Genomic DNA, 15,636 nt, shown 5'->3' with positions numbered 1-15,636 from the left:
CGGAGTGCAAGAGGACATGGAGTGCAAGGGGCATGGGGGCGGAGATAGGTGGGTGGGGTAGTTAAAGCACCCCTGCAGTTGTAAGTGTGGGCAGGCTGGCAAGCACCTGAATTTTGATCACGTCACCATGGGGGTGCTGCAATGACCATAGCTTTGGGGAGTGGTCATAGGTCCCTTCGTTCAGCATCACCATAACTTTGAATGGTCACTGAACAAATGAGTGTAAGTTGAGGACTACCTATATATCAGTACCCAAATTGTGGAACTCCTTACAAAAGAAATCCAACTGGCTCCATCTCTAACAAGTTCCATACTGCACTAAACAGGATTTTAATACTGAGTATGTATATTATAAAATTAATATTTAATATCAATAGCCACATAGAAATAAACCATATTTACACACCATTCAAAAGACACAATAAAAAAGCTAAGAAGAAAACAAAAAGACCAGAACACAACCTGTCCAGCAGCCTATACCCAGATAAGCAGGGATTAACCCCAGGCAAACAATCAAGCAGAGAACGATACCCTAATCAAGGAACTACCAAGGAGAAAACCACACCCCCACCAGCACTCATGGGGCAAGCTACTGTATATAAACAGGGAGCAAACTCCACACTCACAAGCACGGATGATGTTACCTAGTCAGGTAATAAAACATCTGCAAGCAAACAACCAACCTCAGGGAGCACCAAGAACTCCACAATTCAACCCTGAGCTACATATAGGATTTTATATTAGGATTTTAAGACTTTTCTGGGCTACATATTTCTCCTCTGGATATTTATTTAGTTTGCCCTGCACATAGGTTTCCTTTCGTCATCTGTTTGGCAGTGGTGGGGACATACTGCTGGATAAGAGAAGACTGTGGTGTGATCTAGCACAGCTCTTCTTATGTTCTAATGAAAAAGAGGAGGAGTGGAGGAGGAGAAATAGTCCTAGCCAAACTGTCCCCAACAGTAACAGTTGTACTCCTAGCCTTAATATTGTATCTTAAGGGTGGAATAAATGGAGCTCACATTCATGGGACCGAAGGGGTGACCATGATCTCACACCCCTTCATCTACAATTTCCACATGGTTTTAACTAGTAGTGCATGACTGAATCACTTCTATTGTCCTTATTAGGGATAAACTGACTGACTAAACATTTTAACCCACATTTCCCAGTCGATATCCAGAACTCTATTATCTCAAGTCCCCACCACAAACTGAAAGTCCAAAGCTCTGGAAGCAGAAATTGGGGATTTAATTCCTGGAAATACTACAGAAAGATTGGCATATTTTCTTTAGCATTTCATCAGCTTCCATGAGCCACCCAATCTCCACTAAACCACGCAGATGACAAGAATTTGGGCATCTGACAAACTATACGCTATTGAGTTACCGAGAGAGCTGTTTTAATTGCTTAGCCCTTAGAGAACTAACAACCAATGTTAAATCTTTTTTGCCACAGAGACACCCACAGACGCACATCTTGTTTTCATTAGAAGAATGTATGTTAAGTTGTTTTGTTTGTATGTATCTGAACCCTGTGAACATAACCTTTGAAAGTTTGAAATTTTCTTGTTTGAGCTAGGAAGATGTATAGCCACAGTTGGCATTATCTCCCCCCACCCACCCAAACCAAAGGAAATGCACATGTTGTAAGCAGCAGTACTACTAGGGGCAAGAAGGAAGGCTTCTGAAAGAAACTTCTTTCTGTTCCATCACTCGCTTCTGCTCTTCATATCTCACTATGGGTTGTGTCATTCTCCAACAGTAGATGCAAGAACTGTGCAGAGACTGAGTTACAAAGACCTGAGGTGGGTGGTGGGGTTAGATGCGACTATATCTCCAACCTTTTCTATCCACTGCTATGCTAGAGTCAAACATATATTGAAAAGTAACGTCAAAATGTATTCACAGCATCTTGAGTCTTTTAAAAATACATCTGTCTGAAGCCCACTAGAGGAGTAGGGAACAGAGACTAGATATAAAGGTCAACTTCCTTTTATAATTTATTTTATTGTGGTCAATACAAGGATTGCTTAATTTACTAGTCTTCCTTAGGTATGTAGATAGAATTCTGCCATGAATTCTCTTGTAGTGAATTACGATAGTTCTCTTCCACTGGACTTTACAGTAAAGACTGTTACTGGCATTAAAGAAAACCTGCAAACATTTGCCTTTGGTGAGAAAAGGTCTACAAACTAACAATTGCAGCTGATTAATTTGATTATTATGTTGTCCTTAAGCTGCCAAATCGTCAGTGAACCAATTTAATACAAGTTTGTATTTAGTTGAGTACAATTATGTAAAGCAGGCTGCAGGAAATTAGTAATTGTCACGCAGCAAATTTCCTCGTTTAGTTTTGACAGTCTTTGCTGGGACTTCCTGAGTAAACAGAACATTAGCAAACAAAAATAACCCCCAAAAGAAGAGCGAATAGATTCAAAGAGATTCAAAAGATTCTCTCTTTTTTTCCCCAAAGGGAACTGAGAAATAACGTTCATGAAGTTTTATCTGTGACAAAATGCTCCATCTATTGGTTTATTGTTATGACATTGCAGTACTGGATCCCTTCCAGCCGTGCATTCTCTAAATAGATTCTATAAAATGCTGAGGTCCAGGCTTTTTCTAAAAGGAAATTCAGTCTTTTATTCCACAGAACAAAATAAAAAAATTTGGAACAGACCATTTTTGCACACACAGTTTTGGAGAAAAATGAGTTCTAAACCAGAAGAAGCCTGGCTTGCTGTTCTTGTTTTGTTGTTGTTGTTGTTATACAAAAAACAAAGGAAAAAACACAATAGTATAAAACAAAAAAATGCTGGAAAAAGGGACAAAAATATACAAGACGTATATTTAAAGACAAACAGACATATACATATATAAACTGAAACATGATTCATTATAGTCATCTATAGCTGATCTATTTTTTAATATAAATTTTTATGAAAAGTTTTAAAGAGAACATAAAAAATAACACTAATACAGAAGAAAGAGAACAAAGGAAGAAAGAGAAAGAAAAAAGTGCAGGAAGAAAGAATGAAAAGAAATAGAAAGAAGAAGCGTCCGATTTCCTTTGCAACAAATATAAATATGATTACAAAATTATGCCTTACCCTAGGATTACAAAAAAAGCTCTTTTTTTTCTATTATCTAATTTTTTTCTAATCATCAAAATCACAAGTCCTAAGTGCATTTTCCCCCCCATTTCATACAAAAAGTCTATAAACGTTTTCCAATCAGCCATAAATGTAGATATTGTCTTTTCTCTGATCAAGGACATTAATTTAGCCATCTCGGCAAGTTCTTCACCAGCCATTCCTCCATTGTGGGTAGTGCCGAATCTTTCCATCTTTGTGCATGCAATAATCTTGCTGCAGTTATCGTATACAAAAACAAAGTTCCCTGACTTTTTTCCAACTGTTTGTCCATCAATCCCAAAAGAAAAACCTCTGGTCTCAATTATATATCAATCTTTAAAACCCTTGGAATCAGTGTGTATATTTAAATCCAGAATTTTTTAGCTTTTTTACACATCCACCAAACATGATAAAATGTGCCTTCGTGTTGTTCACATTTCCAGCATAAATTTGATGTGGCCTTAGCTGATCTAGATTAATCAGTTCTGCGAACTACTGAATAGTTAGAGCCATGTGTTTGTCTTTCCATGCCAAACAGTAAGTCTTTTGATTCTAAGTCCATTTTCTTTGTCCAGAAGTCAACTCCCATGTGATAGAGATTGAAGATAAGCATCTGAAAATACTAAATCTCAAAGTTGAGTTAATGCATGTAATTGCTTCTTAATGAAATGGAACAATATATTTAAATAAAGCAATACGTTCACTGCATCTCCAACAACATGAATGCAATGAGGTCATTTCTAAAATATTATTTCTTGTTGAAAAGGATATAATCTAAAATTCTATTTTTTTTAAAAAAAACCTCTTTTTATTGGTTAAGTAAAACTTGCATGTTTTACTGGCCCTGGCTAATCTTGAAAAGCTAAATACAGTCAGACCTGGTTAATCCTCAGCTGAGATACCACCAAGAATTACCAGAGTTCTAGACCAGACTGGGAAATTGAGCATCTTGAAGACAAGCAATAGTACTTCCATATTGTTGCCAAGAAGACCACATGGATGTGTCTGCAGGAGTTAAGCTCAGTTCTAAATAGACTTTACCTGAAAACAGAAGGAAGCTTTCAAGATGTTGGGAAATTTTAGGGACTGCATCTGGATCATGAAAGGAAAGGAATGGCAAAAGTCTCACCACCCTACAAACATGCTAAGCAATGAATATAGCAGTTCAAAGAACTAAGATGCTTAAATCAAATTCCAGAAGTAAGTGGCATGTGAATCAAGGAGAACAAGACTGAGAGACATAGAAATGTCAGATCCCGGGAATTCTGACACAAAGTTTTGGCAGCAGCTGACTGACTAAGGATCAATGTGTTCAGCATAAACTATAAATAATAAGAATCAAATCATATCCACAGTGAATGGCCAGCAGGACGTAGTATGGTAAATAGTGTCAGAAGGTGCAAATTAAATTAAACATCAGTTGACCAAAGACAAGCAGAGTAGATTGAGTGGCATGGAGCTGGAATTCTGACTGATGGAGAGTTATGCATTCGTGGGCTGATGATATCACTTCTACTGGACATCAGGCTTGGCCATGCATGTCTGCATGGCCCACACCCATTCACATCTTTCACTAGGCTCAGTAACTGGGGCTGCGGAAGATATATTAGGGCTGAAGTTTCCCAAGACAGGAATGCAGCTTATGACAACAGCCAAATATTACCTAGCACCAAAGCCTGAGCAAGGTGATGTAAATATATGGGAGATATGGGAAATGCTGAATATAAACTGCAGTGGATATAAGAGGGGAACACACTCTCAGGGTGACAGAAGGCAATCAATTGCTTTAAGTGGTTTCATTTCAACCTCACAGTGAAAAGTCCCACTTAGTTGTGCCTTGTCAAGCATCTACTAATGTCTCCTAAATTCAGGTCAGCAAGCCTTATATGTTTATCTTCTCATTGTCTTCTCACTGGTAGGTTGTACTTGCAAACATCAAGTTAGAACCTGTTATATGTGCAATATAAGGTCATGAAATGATGGTGGGAATGATGTAAGAGTTAAATGAGAAACAGTGTGGCACAGTGGTTCAAAGGTTGTATAAGGAACAGGGAGACCCAGATCCAAATATCAGTCAGTTATATAGCCTACCAGATTACCTTTGGCTAATAGTTATTTATAATAAGTGTGACATCCTTCCCACTTTGTTGAATTGCAACTCTTTTAACAACCCTATTAGTGTACCAGGTGATGAAGGATGCTAGGAGGCTTCTGCAATATCTGGTCACACAGTGACCCTTAATCCCTGCATTACCTTAATACTTCAGTGAAGTTTTCTTTCTTATTCATTTCTGAAGTATCAGTGAATCCTTCATTGTCTGCTGTTTCCTTGTAGAGATTCATGAAGATTTTTATTTGTCTCATTGCTGGTACAGATCACCTGATCCAGCCTCTAAATTTATGGATTGATTTTCTGAAATGTTCAGTGCACTGTGCTTACAATCATACATTACAATATACTTTATATGTATATGGGACCCCTGGTTTGGTTGAATTTATTATTTGATTGTTTTAGTCTAGGCTGCTTATGGGGTTGTATGTTTTTAACAGCTTTTATTGTTTTTATTTGTAAGCGGCCCAGAGTCTATGAGAGTGGGAAGGTATAATACATTTAAATACATACGTACAAGATAAAAGTTATTTATAAACAAATATTTTACAAGAAGCTATTTAAATATGAAATGAAACGTGAAATGAAACATGAATTTTCTTGCAGGATGCAAAAAAAATCAGAACCTTACAGATTTGTGCAGGAATGGGGCAAATAAACTAAGAATTAATATATATAAAAGTGATACAGTGACTGATCTGTCCATTCTTATTTCTTCTCCAAGTATCAAGGCTTATTATTCATAAATTAGAAATCTGGGATGTGTTGTCAGGTGAAGCGAATCCATTTCTTTCAACTCTAATATGTCCTTTACATATCAGCATACAGGAGATATCACCTAGCTTGTTTGGATACCAGTGAAATTGCCTAAGTATAATTGCCATCTTATCTAATATAATTTTTCAGTTGTTTACATGCTATACAGGATAGACTAAATTCAGTACTGAAATTAAAATACAGTTTTGCTTTAAATCATTGGAATTTCAAATGATGGCCATCTGTTATCCATTTAAACTTCCAGTTATATAGGTGATATATTACGATAACTTATCTATATATGAAATGATAAAATCCTGCCATTATTGTACAGTACTGTATGTCAGTCCAGATGGGGAGAGAATTTTTGAATGTACTGAAGCAGCCACGGGTGAGTCAATGTCTAGTACAAGAAGGAGAAAAATTCTAGCATATTGTATGATCTTGATAACTGACTGTTTCCTAAGACTTTTTCTGGGCTCTGGGATGAAAAACAGAGATCATGGAATGGAAGAAAAACCTAACCATTGTGTCAATCTCTGAATTCCAGTAGCTTGGCTGTGGGTAATCCATGCTGTTTAATAGTAGAAAGCCTTTGTCTAGAATGCCTGGAAGAACTGGAGTGGGGAAAGCCACCAGGGTGCTCTTATAAAACAAAGCCTACATTTGTTTTGACTAACTTGGGAGCACTTTAGGATAAGTTATTTTAGATTCCTGTCCACATTTGTGCTGCAGAGTGAAACCCCTTGCTTTACGGAGGCCTGCTTTCACACCAGTGGTAGATAGGCCTAGTTTTTATCTCCGGCTGCCGCAATGGTTCCATGGCACAGAAGCGAAAGGTTAATGTGCTCCAAAGTAACTGTGATAATCTGAGCTATAATTTAGCCTATTTACTGCATCAATACAAATGAATATAAAATGGATTAAACAGAAGGGAAGTTGGACTCACAACCTATTTTCCTCCCTTTGTCATTCTCGTTGGCAATCCTCATTTAATTAACCGCAAGGCAGCTGAATGAGTGCTTTCCTTTCTCCATTTTGTTTAAATCTTGAATTTTAAAAGCTTTAGAGAAGAGTGATTCAGGAGGTAAAACAGCAGGACTTCTGGTGTTATTTATAAACTCAGTGCCGGAAACTATTTCAAGGTCTCTAGCAGGGTAACTCAAGCACCATTTACTTTACTCAGTAATTTCCAGTGTGGAGGTTCAGTGACAGAGTTAATGGTACTGGAACTGCATTAACTTCTTGATCATTCTGACAAAATTCTCAGCATATTGTCTGTTGCTGAAGGCACTGATTGGCTCACGTAATCTCAAGGAATGATGCCAGGTCTCGATGTTGCAGCATCTGAAGCGAAAAATTGAAATAACACATGCTCTCCACACAAATTTTGTCTTTAAAAAAAGGGGGGGCACAACTTTTAAAATCAACTTTCATTCAGGGTTTATTCTACATCAGGTCTTTGGTAATGAATCTAAGATCCACACCATCTTTGGTAATGAAACTAAGGACCAAGATATATTAAGTATATGACTGCAAAGACCATGCTCTTAGTTTGCTTTTGGTGCGAGAAGTAGTGCTTGCAGAAAAAAGTGTTACTCTTCCCCCTCATGTCAGTTTCCATGAAAATACACACACACACACACACACACACCCCTCTTAGTTTACTCTGGAAGGAATTACCATTTGTGTGTACAGCAGCTTCCATCTCAAGGAGCAAAACAACTGGGAGAGAGCAAAGTTTATCGTTGTGAGCCACCCAGAGTTGTGTTTTACAAGATGGGCAGCCATATAAATCTTTTTAAAAAATAAATATATGTTCATCAGGGCAGGGACTCAGTGAAAAAGATGACAAAGCAATATAATGCGTATAACAACATTGGTAGTGATTCCACACTATCACTAGTACTACTACCGCTATACATATGCACGTCTTGAGGTTGTAACTTTAAAAGGGAGGGCGGAGTAGAAATCCACACCTTAATTTCAACAATGCATATAATGTCTCATCTAATCTGGCCCTCCATGATGGATCCAGAGGAAACATCTGGTAATTTCTGACAGCCAGGAAGTCTCAATGAAGATTCATTCCTTTTCTGAGGGCATATTTAGCAGTAACCAGAGCACCAGAAAAGAATTGCCTCTGGTCTTGAGGTGCTTTCTCCTAAGATGCGGTGGGCACCTCTGACTACCGTTTGCAGCAAAGTTGCCAAAAAGCTTCCCATCAGTTTAAGAGAAACCTATATGACAATTGTACTGTAAGCTCCAAAATAGGCTTATAACATAGTGTTGTTAACACAGAGATACCCAAGCAGTGGTGGTGGGGAACCAGAAAATACTAATTTTGCTGACATTGCATTGTGATCAATGCCTTCTTAAAAATATTTAGCATAATCCCCAGTCACCAAAATACTTTTTAAAATTTCTTTTAGAAAATTTTAGAAAATGCTGAACATTTTTCTTAATCTATTGAAATATTATTGAAGATCGATTATAACACAGCAACAACAACAGAGGAAGTACATTTGTTGAGTTTAAAGAAACAGAAACTATCTTGAATAGCACAAAGTCAGTAATTCATGAAGGTTTCTAGTATCTACCTTTCCAGGTACCAGCCACAGATCTGCCTCCTTTTGGTTATTAAACCATTTACTAGAAGAGACAAAATTGAATGTGGAGCAGAAAAAAGATTCTGAATACCTAATTGTGCTGAAGATAACTTAGCTCTTGTTGGTGGAGACAAAAGAATTTTGGACTTGTTCAGTAACAATGTTTTAACTAAAGAAATAAACATATTCATAAAACATTTTATTCCAGCTGAATCTCAGACTGTAGGGTAGTGTGTATAATTGGCTCCTATGTACTGTTGTAAAGCCCACAGAAGGCCAAAATGTAGGTACTACTAGGGAGAAAGTAGTAAGATTATTATGCAGTGGTGAGGCCTCCTGCATGATGGTTTTTATTTGTTTATTATATTTTAAGCTATCACTTGGCTCTGTAGATCCTGTCAAGCACTTTGGAGCTGCAAATGGTCCTTGGAAAGGTGAGGCATGGCTTGGCTTTTTAAACACCAAAACCAATTTAAAATGAAGCTGCTTAGTCATCTACTTACTACAATGTCAATAACACCCAAACCTCTCTCCAAACTTCCATGCTCCTCAAAGATTCAAAACAGCTTGCTTCCCTAATTCTATGAAAGCAGCGGATAATGCAAATTCAGATTTTTCAACCAATTCCTTCCCACATTTTATGATCCTTCCTTCCTTCTTTTTATTGACTGATTATGTACCATCAGGTTGGTGACAACTCTTAGCAACCACATAGATAGATTTTCTCCACGACACTCTAGTTATTCTCCATGATAATCATGTGTTGTTTTATTACAATATTTTTATTTGTAGGTTGCCTTGTTAGGCTCTATGTAAAAATCAGAAACAGGAGTTTGTGATATGATGTCAGAATTAACCATTGGAGGCTGGAAATGCTAACTGGGAACTCTGGGAGCTTCAGTGCCAACACACCTGGAAGTGTCCAGGTTGAGGAAGATTGCAGTAATGGATGTAGGTTTTCTCTCTGCCTCCCTGGCTTTAATGCCTGCCTCTGAATCCTGTGCCTTCAACGCCGAACTATTTTAACCCACAAGTAAAAGATAATGGAGAGAAAAGCAAGCAAGCCCTTGCACTTTAGAAGCCTGCTAAATATATCCTCTAGCACTGTCAATGACTCTTCCTTTTCAAGCCTCTCTTATTGAGGAGGAGGTAGCTTATAATATATACCTTGATTGTAATTAAAAAGGAAAGAGCACTCCGCTCTAAATGTCAGATACCCTAGGAGCAGAGAGCTGAAAGGGAGCACTTTCTCATCTGGCATCCGCCATTGGCCAGGGGCCCCTGGGAAGATCTCCATGGTTCCATCCACTACCCAGTGAAGCTCCGGCTATTTTAATACTTGCTTTCCTTCCTCTTTCCTCTTCTATTTTCCTTTAAATTTACTTGAAATACAGGTTTTGAGACCACCCATCCTCTACTTGGCTGTTAGGATGATGTATAATAGGCATGAATGAATGCAATCCTTCACCCCGTATTTCAATATACTAGAACACTAAAAGAGAAATGCAGTGCGATATTTAGATGCCAAATAACCAATAAATGTAATTATTATTGTGCATTGGTTTGAACATTGTCCGTACACAGAAGCATGATACTGATCACGTGGCATCTGGTTGAAACTCTTCTTCTACTTAAATAGATATTTTAGGCACTATCTCAGGGTTTCTGTCAATTTTCTTCACTGCAACATCTTTTTGGAGCTGATTTGTGTCATATTTCCCAGTTTTGCAGATGCTCTGAGCTATGGAATCATTAAGCTCCCAGTAAACTCTTGGAAGCTTATGCGATTTTGCCCTAGACCACAATATCATTCATGACACATGCCAAGAATTTCTTGGGTAGCAGCAAATAATGGTTTCAATTTAACCAGGATGTTATTAAGCAACTCAAAGCCAAATGTATATTTTCATTTATTTCAGGGGAACAAGGTTTAGCATCAGGGTAAAGCAAAAATTAAGCACTTTGGCTGGGATTCAAATTTCTAGGAATGAATGAATCTGTCAGTTTTATTTCTCTCAATTTCTCATTTTTGTGAATATGCCAGTTTTGGTTCCTCTCAATTTTCCCTCCTTGAATTGGATTTGTTGCATAACTGTATTCACTTGAGGTGGGTTTTGGGGTGGGTTTTGGGGGGGGGGGTTAAAATACTTGCAATAAAATTGTATGCACTTTTTGTGTGTGTGTGTATATGCAGTTTTCCGAACAGTTCCATTATTTTTACTAATATATGTTATGGGCCTATTTGTTTATTTTGTTTTGGTTTCTTACTGGTAAACTGCCCTGCAAAATTTGAAGGACAACTAACTGCTGGTTTATGCGTAGGGGCTTAAAAAGATGATAATGACATACCAGGCATTATCTCATGGTGGCAGGCCCTGGGCTTCACAGGTGTGACTTTGGAATAACCTTATGAAGTGAAATGGTGCCCCTGTTCCTTTACAGAGAGGTCAAAAAGGTCAAGATGGTGGCCACAGCTGTGCGATCAAGGCCCTGGCATCTTGATTTTCTTAAGCACCCCCACCTCACCCCTCCACAAACACCCATGAGAGAGCAAAAACTATCAGCAGTGCTTGGGAATCCACCCTTTGTCAATTTCAGTTTTAAATTTAAATCTGTTAAAGCTTCTAATGGGATCATCCATTGTAACCACCCCCAATAAATTCACTGAATACATTGTGGTTGTAAAATGTTATTTGATACAGCCCCATCATCATTTTGATTATCGGAACAACTCTGACATTGATAGTGAGATTATGCTGCGTCCTAGTTTTTTTAGGGAAGAGGAGCTTTAAAAAAAATCCACAATTACAGGACTGCACCAAATAACAGTTAAAGCAATTCAGTTTCAGGATGCTTGGTTTGAATGTTGTATTTTTGTAAGAAGTTGCCAATAATGTAGACTGAGAGAGGAGAGTCTTTCCCCTCATGCAAACTGTAGTTCTTGAAAATCTCATTAATGCAAATGTAATCCTTTGGAATCAATTGGCAAAGTTCCAGGAGAGACTTCTCTCTCCCAGAAATCCTCCGCCTCTTCATATGCCACATCTAAACAGACCCTTATGTGATTTCCTCTACTTAATTCTAAGGAATTGAAATGATATTTACATCCATATGACTGCAGTGGTTCCCCTTCAGCCCAGACTTCCTCTCTTCTCTTTGTTGCCTCCATCACCCCCTCCCAACCCCACCCCAATTAGACGAAAGACAGGATCTGTGACGTGCTTTATGTTACCAAGCACAGATGGCAAACTCTCCAGTTAGGAAGGGGTTTAACTTCAGAACATGTCTCAAGGCCTCACACTCCTGAAAACCATCTTCCCTAAAATAAGGCTACGAGGAATAGTAAAATGATAAATAGAATCATCAATATTTTAAAAATAATTAGCCAGCATTTGCATTTGCATTTACTCTTGCAAGATTGATACACATTATGGAAGTCATTCAGCAGTGGGAAAACAAGCAGGGTGACTTAAAATCATTTCATGCATTCTATAGAAAGGAGGGCAATCATAACCATAGGTTTACAACCCACCCATCGTCCTGTGGGACTTCTGCTTCTTAAGGTCTCCTCCCATTCCAAGCAGTGGGAAGAAAATAGTTTAGACTGGTGTTTCTCAACCTCAGCAATTTTAAGATGTGTGGACTTCATCCCCCAGAATTCCCCAGCCAGCATGTTTAAAGTTGCTGTGGTTGAGAAACACTGGTTTAGACAACAAAATAGCTGGTCTAAATTTCCCAGTAGATCAGGAGTAATGGAAAAGGCCTGGGAGGCATAGAACCCTTCTAATTCTAATCTGTTCCCAACATAGCTCTGATTTAGGATCAGATAATTTCCTGACCTCAGAAAACTATAGAGGCTGAGAGGGAGAATTAACACTGGATTCCTTCCTCTCCTGTTTTCAACCTCAGAGAAGGTATCTAGGGGTTATCTCCTTCTGTGCTTCTATGTCTTTCCTCAAACCATCAGTTTATAGATCTAACATATCAGAGTTAACGAAACCCAACCTAAAAGACTCTTTTTAAATTTCTAACATTCACATGACAAGGAAATGCCATTGCGTTGTTTTCCACAGGTGCCAGCTTGAGCAACGACATCACTAAATACTTCTGGTTTCATCATTCCCAAGGCGACACAATGACGGTTCAGGATCCAGCCAAGATGAATCTCTGTGCTGCTCTTTGGACTGTTGTGTCTTATGTGATTGCTGATATGGAGGAGAAGATACCAGTGTAATTCAAAAATAAATCAAGAAAAAGTATTGATTGTTTTAGCACAGACCAGGAGTAGATGGGATCTAGCCCTGTGATGAAACTCTAGGTTTCTTCCTAAAGCTAAACTTTTTTTTATTCAACTCAGAGCATGTCTTTTTATTAGATATACTTATTTTGAATTGTGGAGCTAATACCTTCTTTTTTGATAGCTTTCTGATGATTAAAATTCAGTGCTGTGGTGTTTTGTTTGGTTTCTGTTGATCTCTACTCAGCAATATCATAACAGCCATTGATTATTAAGTGTACCTGTTTCTCTGCTAAATGCTTAAAATAAATCTGGTGTTATGCATGAACCCCTGAGTCTAGCCATCTGTCAAAACCTGCCTCCTCCCCCAGCCTCACCCCACATTAGACAGAGCAATCGGTGGTTGTTTTTCCACTGGCAGAAGGGGGATGCTCAGTGAAAGGGAAAATAAAGCCAGGGCAGTCCACCAATCGCTTTCCTTAATTCATCCCCTGTAAAGAAACGCATCACTACCGGCCTCATTACTGAGGCAGAACAAGGCTCAGCAGTCAGGGCAGCAAATGTTATGCTGGCATAACAAAGATTGTTTATTAACATGACTCTCTGGCTGTGCCCAAAGGCAAAAATTAGAGTAGCTGCACCAAGGAAAAATCTACCTGGAAGGTTCTATACAAAGAGAATGAAGGGAACTTCTGGCTCTATTCTTCAATGATGAGATCATCTCAACAAGTAGAGATTTAGCTCTGAGTTCCACATCTCTTTCTCAGATAGACTCAAAACCCCACTTTGAGCCCTGTTTTCATGCCCAAATACTATTATTTAAACTTTCTGAAATATGTAATTATTTGATTATCAACAGAATGTCCACTGAACCAGCTGGCTCTTCTTGCTCACTGTTGTATTCCCACACTTAAATAAACTCTAAATTGGGGTTGGAGCATTGGCTCAGCACCTTATTTTCTTTTTGCTTGCCTGGATGCTTGCCCAGCCACTAAATGTCACAAAGATCCCTTAACACATGGTTCCCCCACACTGTAACAGTGTATATTGAGATGAACATGTTATTATTTATAATGTTTAAATGATGATGGGGTCCCAGAGAGTGATATTATGTCTGCGGTCTTCACTGTAGTGCTGTAAATCCCGCTACCACAATTCCTGTGTGTCCTTTGGTTCCCATTCCTTCTGTTTTTGTTCATTTGTTTTAATAAATGGAAATATTTGGAATTCTGGCATGCTGCAAAACATGGCATCGATTTCCAGTGCACTCCGCCTTTCCAAGAATACAACTAACTGATGTAGGCCCTGGAGGGAAATAACAAAGAAGAATGGCTGTTTAGCCACTCAGAAAGAATGAGATGGTAAGGAGCATCCTGAACCTAGACATGGTGAGGGACCTCAGGATTCCTCAGGGGGAATCCTGAGGATCTGCAGGGATAGCGTAGTCATAGAGCCAGCATATATTCAGCCTGTGTGTTTTGTCTTTTAAAATATATACATGGCTCCTTTAGCTCATTCATTCATAGGGTTACCATATTTGCTCTGCAAGAATCCAGGCAGCCACAAGATGGTAGCAAAGAGAAAACAAACACTCTCTTCTGCCACCTAGTCATCATTCAGATGTTGGCAGCTCAAATATGACAACCCTATTCATTCATTATTATTCTGATTGCCTTTGCATAGCATGAATAGGTTTTGCCTGATTTTTCCTTGAGCATGAGTGCCAAAGGTCTATGCTTTGTTTGTGTCTGTGCATGTTTCTCTGAGTATCCCCAGTTAGCCCTCTATAAAATATATATGTTGTTCTACTTTACAGTGGCAACTGTGTGATTTGACTTTTGGGACTTAGACCCCCGTAAATCTAACCCTTGAAGATTCTTCACAACTTCCTTTTCAGTTCTTGTTCCTTGTTTGCCCAGTACTAGTGTTAGTGAATGTAATCAATTGGTGTGATATCCTTGTATTATGGCATGGGTGCATAAATTTGTCAACCATCAATCAATAACCCTAACCCATTTGGCGGGGGGCAGGGGGGGCACAAGATAGCCGAAATAAGCAGACATAGACAATTGCTGTGTGAAACTGACTGGAGGGGAAAAACTTTTCGCCAGGCAAAAAAGAAACAAGAGCCTACTTTTCTTTTAGTATCATCAGTTTGTGAAGCAGACATTTTACATTATCCATTCATAGAAAAACAGCTATTTTTTGAATTGGCAAGCTCCCTCACGGCAGACTTTTTGTGAAAGCCCCTATGACATCAACTCCAAATGAGTCACTACTTTAAATTGTTTTATATATTTGAAATGTTATTGGATTGCTTATGTAATCTGTATAAATATGTAATTATGTTATGCGGTTCATCGTGATTCTTACATTTAGAACAATGTATGCATGCAATCATGTTGTCATTGCTCAGTTCATTACAAGCATATTTTATTATTATGTTGTATATTACTTAAACCAGAATGCTAGATAAATTTCTGAAATATAATAGTTAAACAGATCTTACAGAAGAGCTCATTTATAACTCCTCAACTCCACCTTACTACATGCTGGCCGCTACACAAGAACTGACAGATGAACGTCAGCCGGAGTACAATATCTTCCTAAGTTATTTGGCAACATTCTGCTTTTTCTCGTGTCTATGCTGTCTTCTTCAGAAATGCAGAACAGGAAGAAGAGCCTTGTTCCAGCCTTATGAGGAACTCATGAGGATGGTACTTGTCCTATGTTTTCTTCCATTCTGGAAAATGGAAGAAAAGCTTCTGTTTATTTGATTCAGCCTTTACTT

At 38.4% G+C, this 15,636-nt stretch overlaps 1 protein-coding gene across 1 annotated transcript in view; it reads left to right on the top strand.

Moving 5' to 3' along the window:
- Positions 1-13,878, top strand: part of CPQ (carboxypeptidase Q) — a 151,956-nt gene extending 138,078 nt beyond the window's left edge. The window contains exon 8 of the mRNA XM_088149100.1: positions 12,682-13,878. Coding sequence (XP_088005226.1) covers positions 12,682-12,842 — 161 coding nt within the window. The 3' untranslated portion in view covers positions 12,843-13,878. The remainder of the gene's footprint in view (positions 1-12,681) is intronic.
- Positions 13,879-15,636: the final 1,758 nt, after the last annotated feature.

Source organism: Python bivittatus, unplaced genomic scaffold (genome assembly GCF_059951505.1).
Source record: "Python bivittatus isolate LINGU-HERP-01145 unplaced genomic scaffold, Pbiv_v1 ctg000590_np1212, whole genome shotgun sequence".
In the NCBI taxonomy this organism is placed as follows: domain Eukaryota; kingdom Metazoa; phylum Chordata; class Lepidosauria; order Squamata; family Pythonidae; genus Python; species Python bivittatus.
This window is presented reverse-complemented; position numbering and strand designations above follow the sequence as displayed.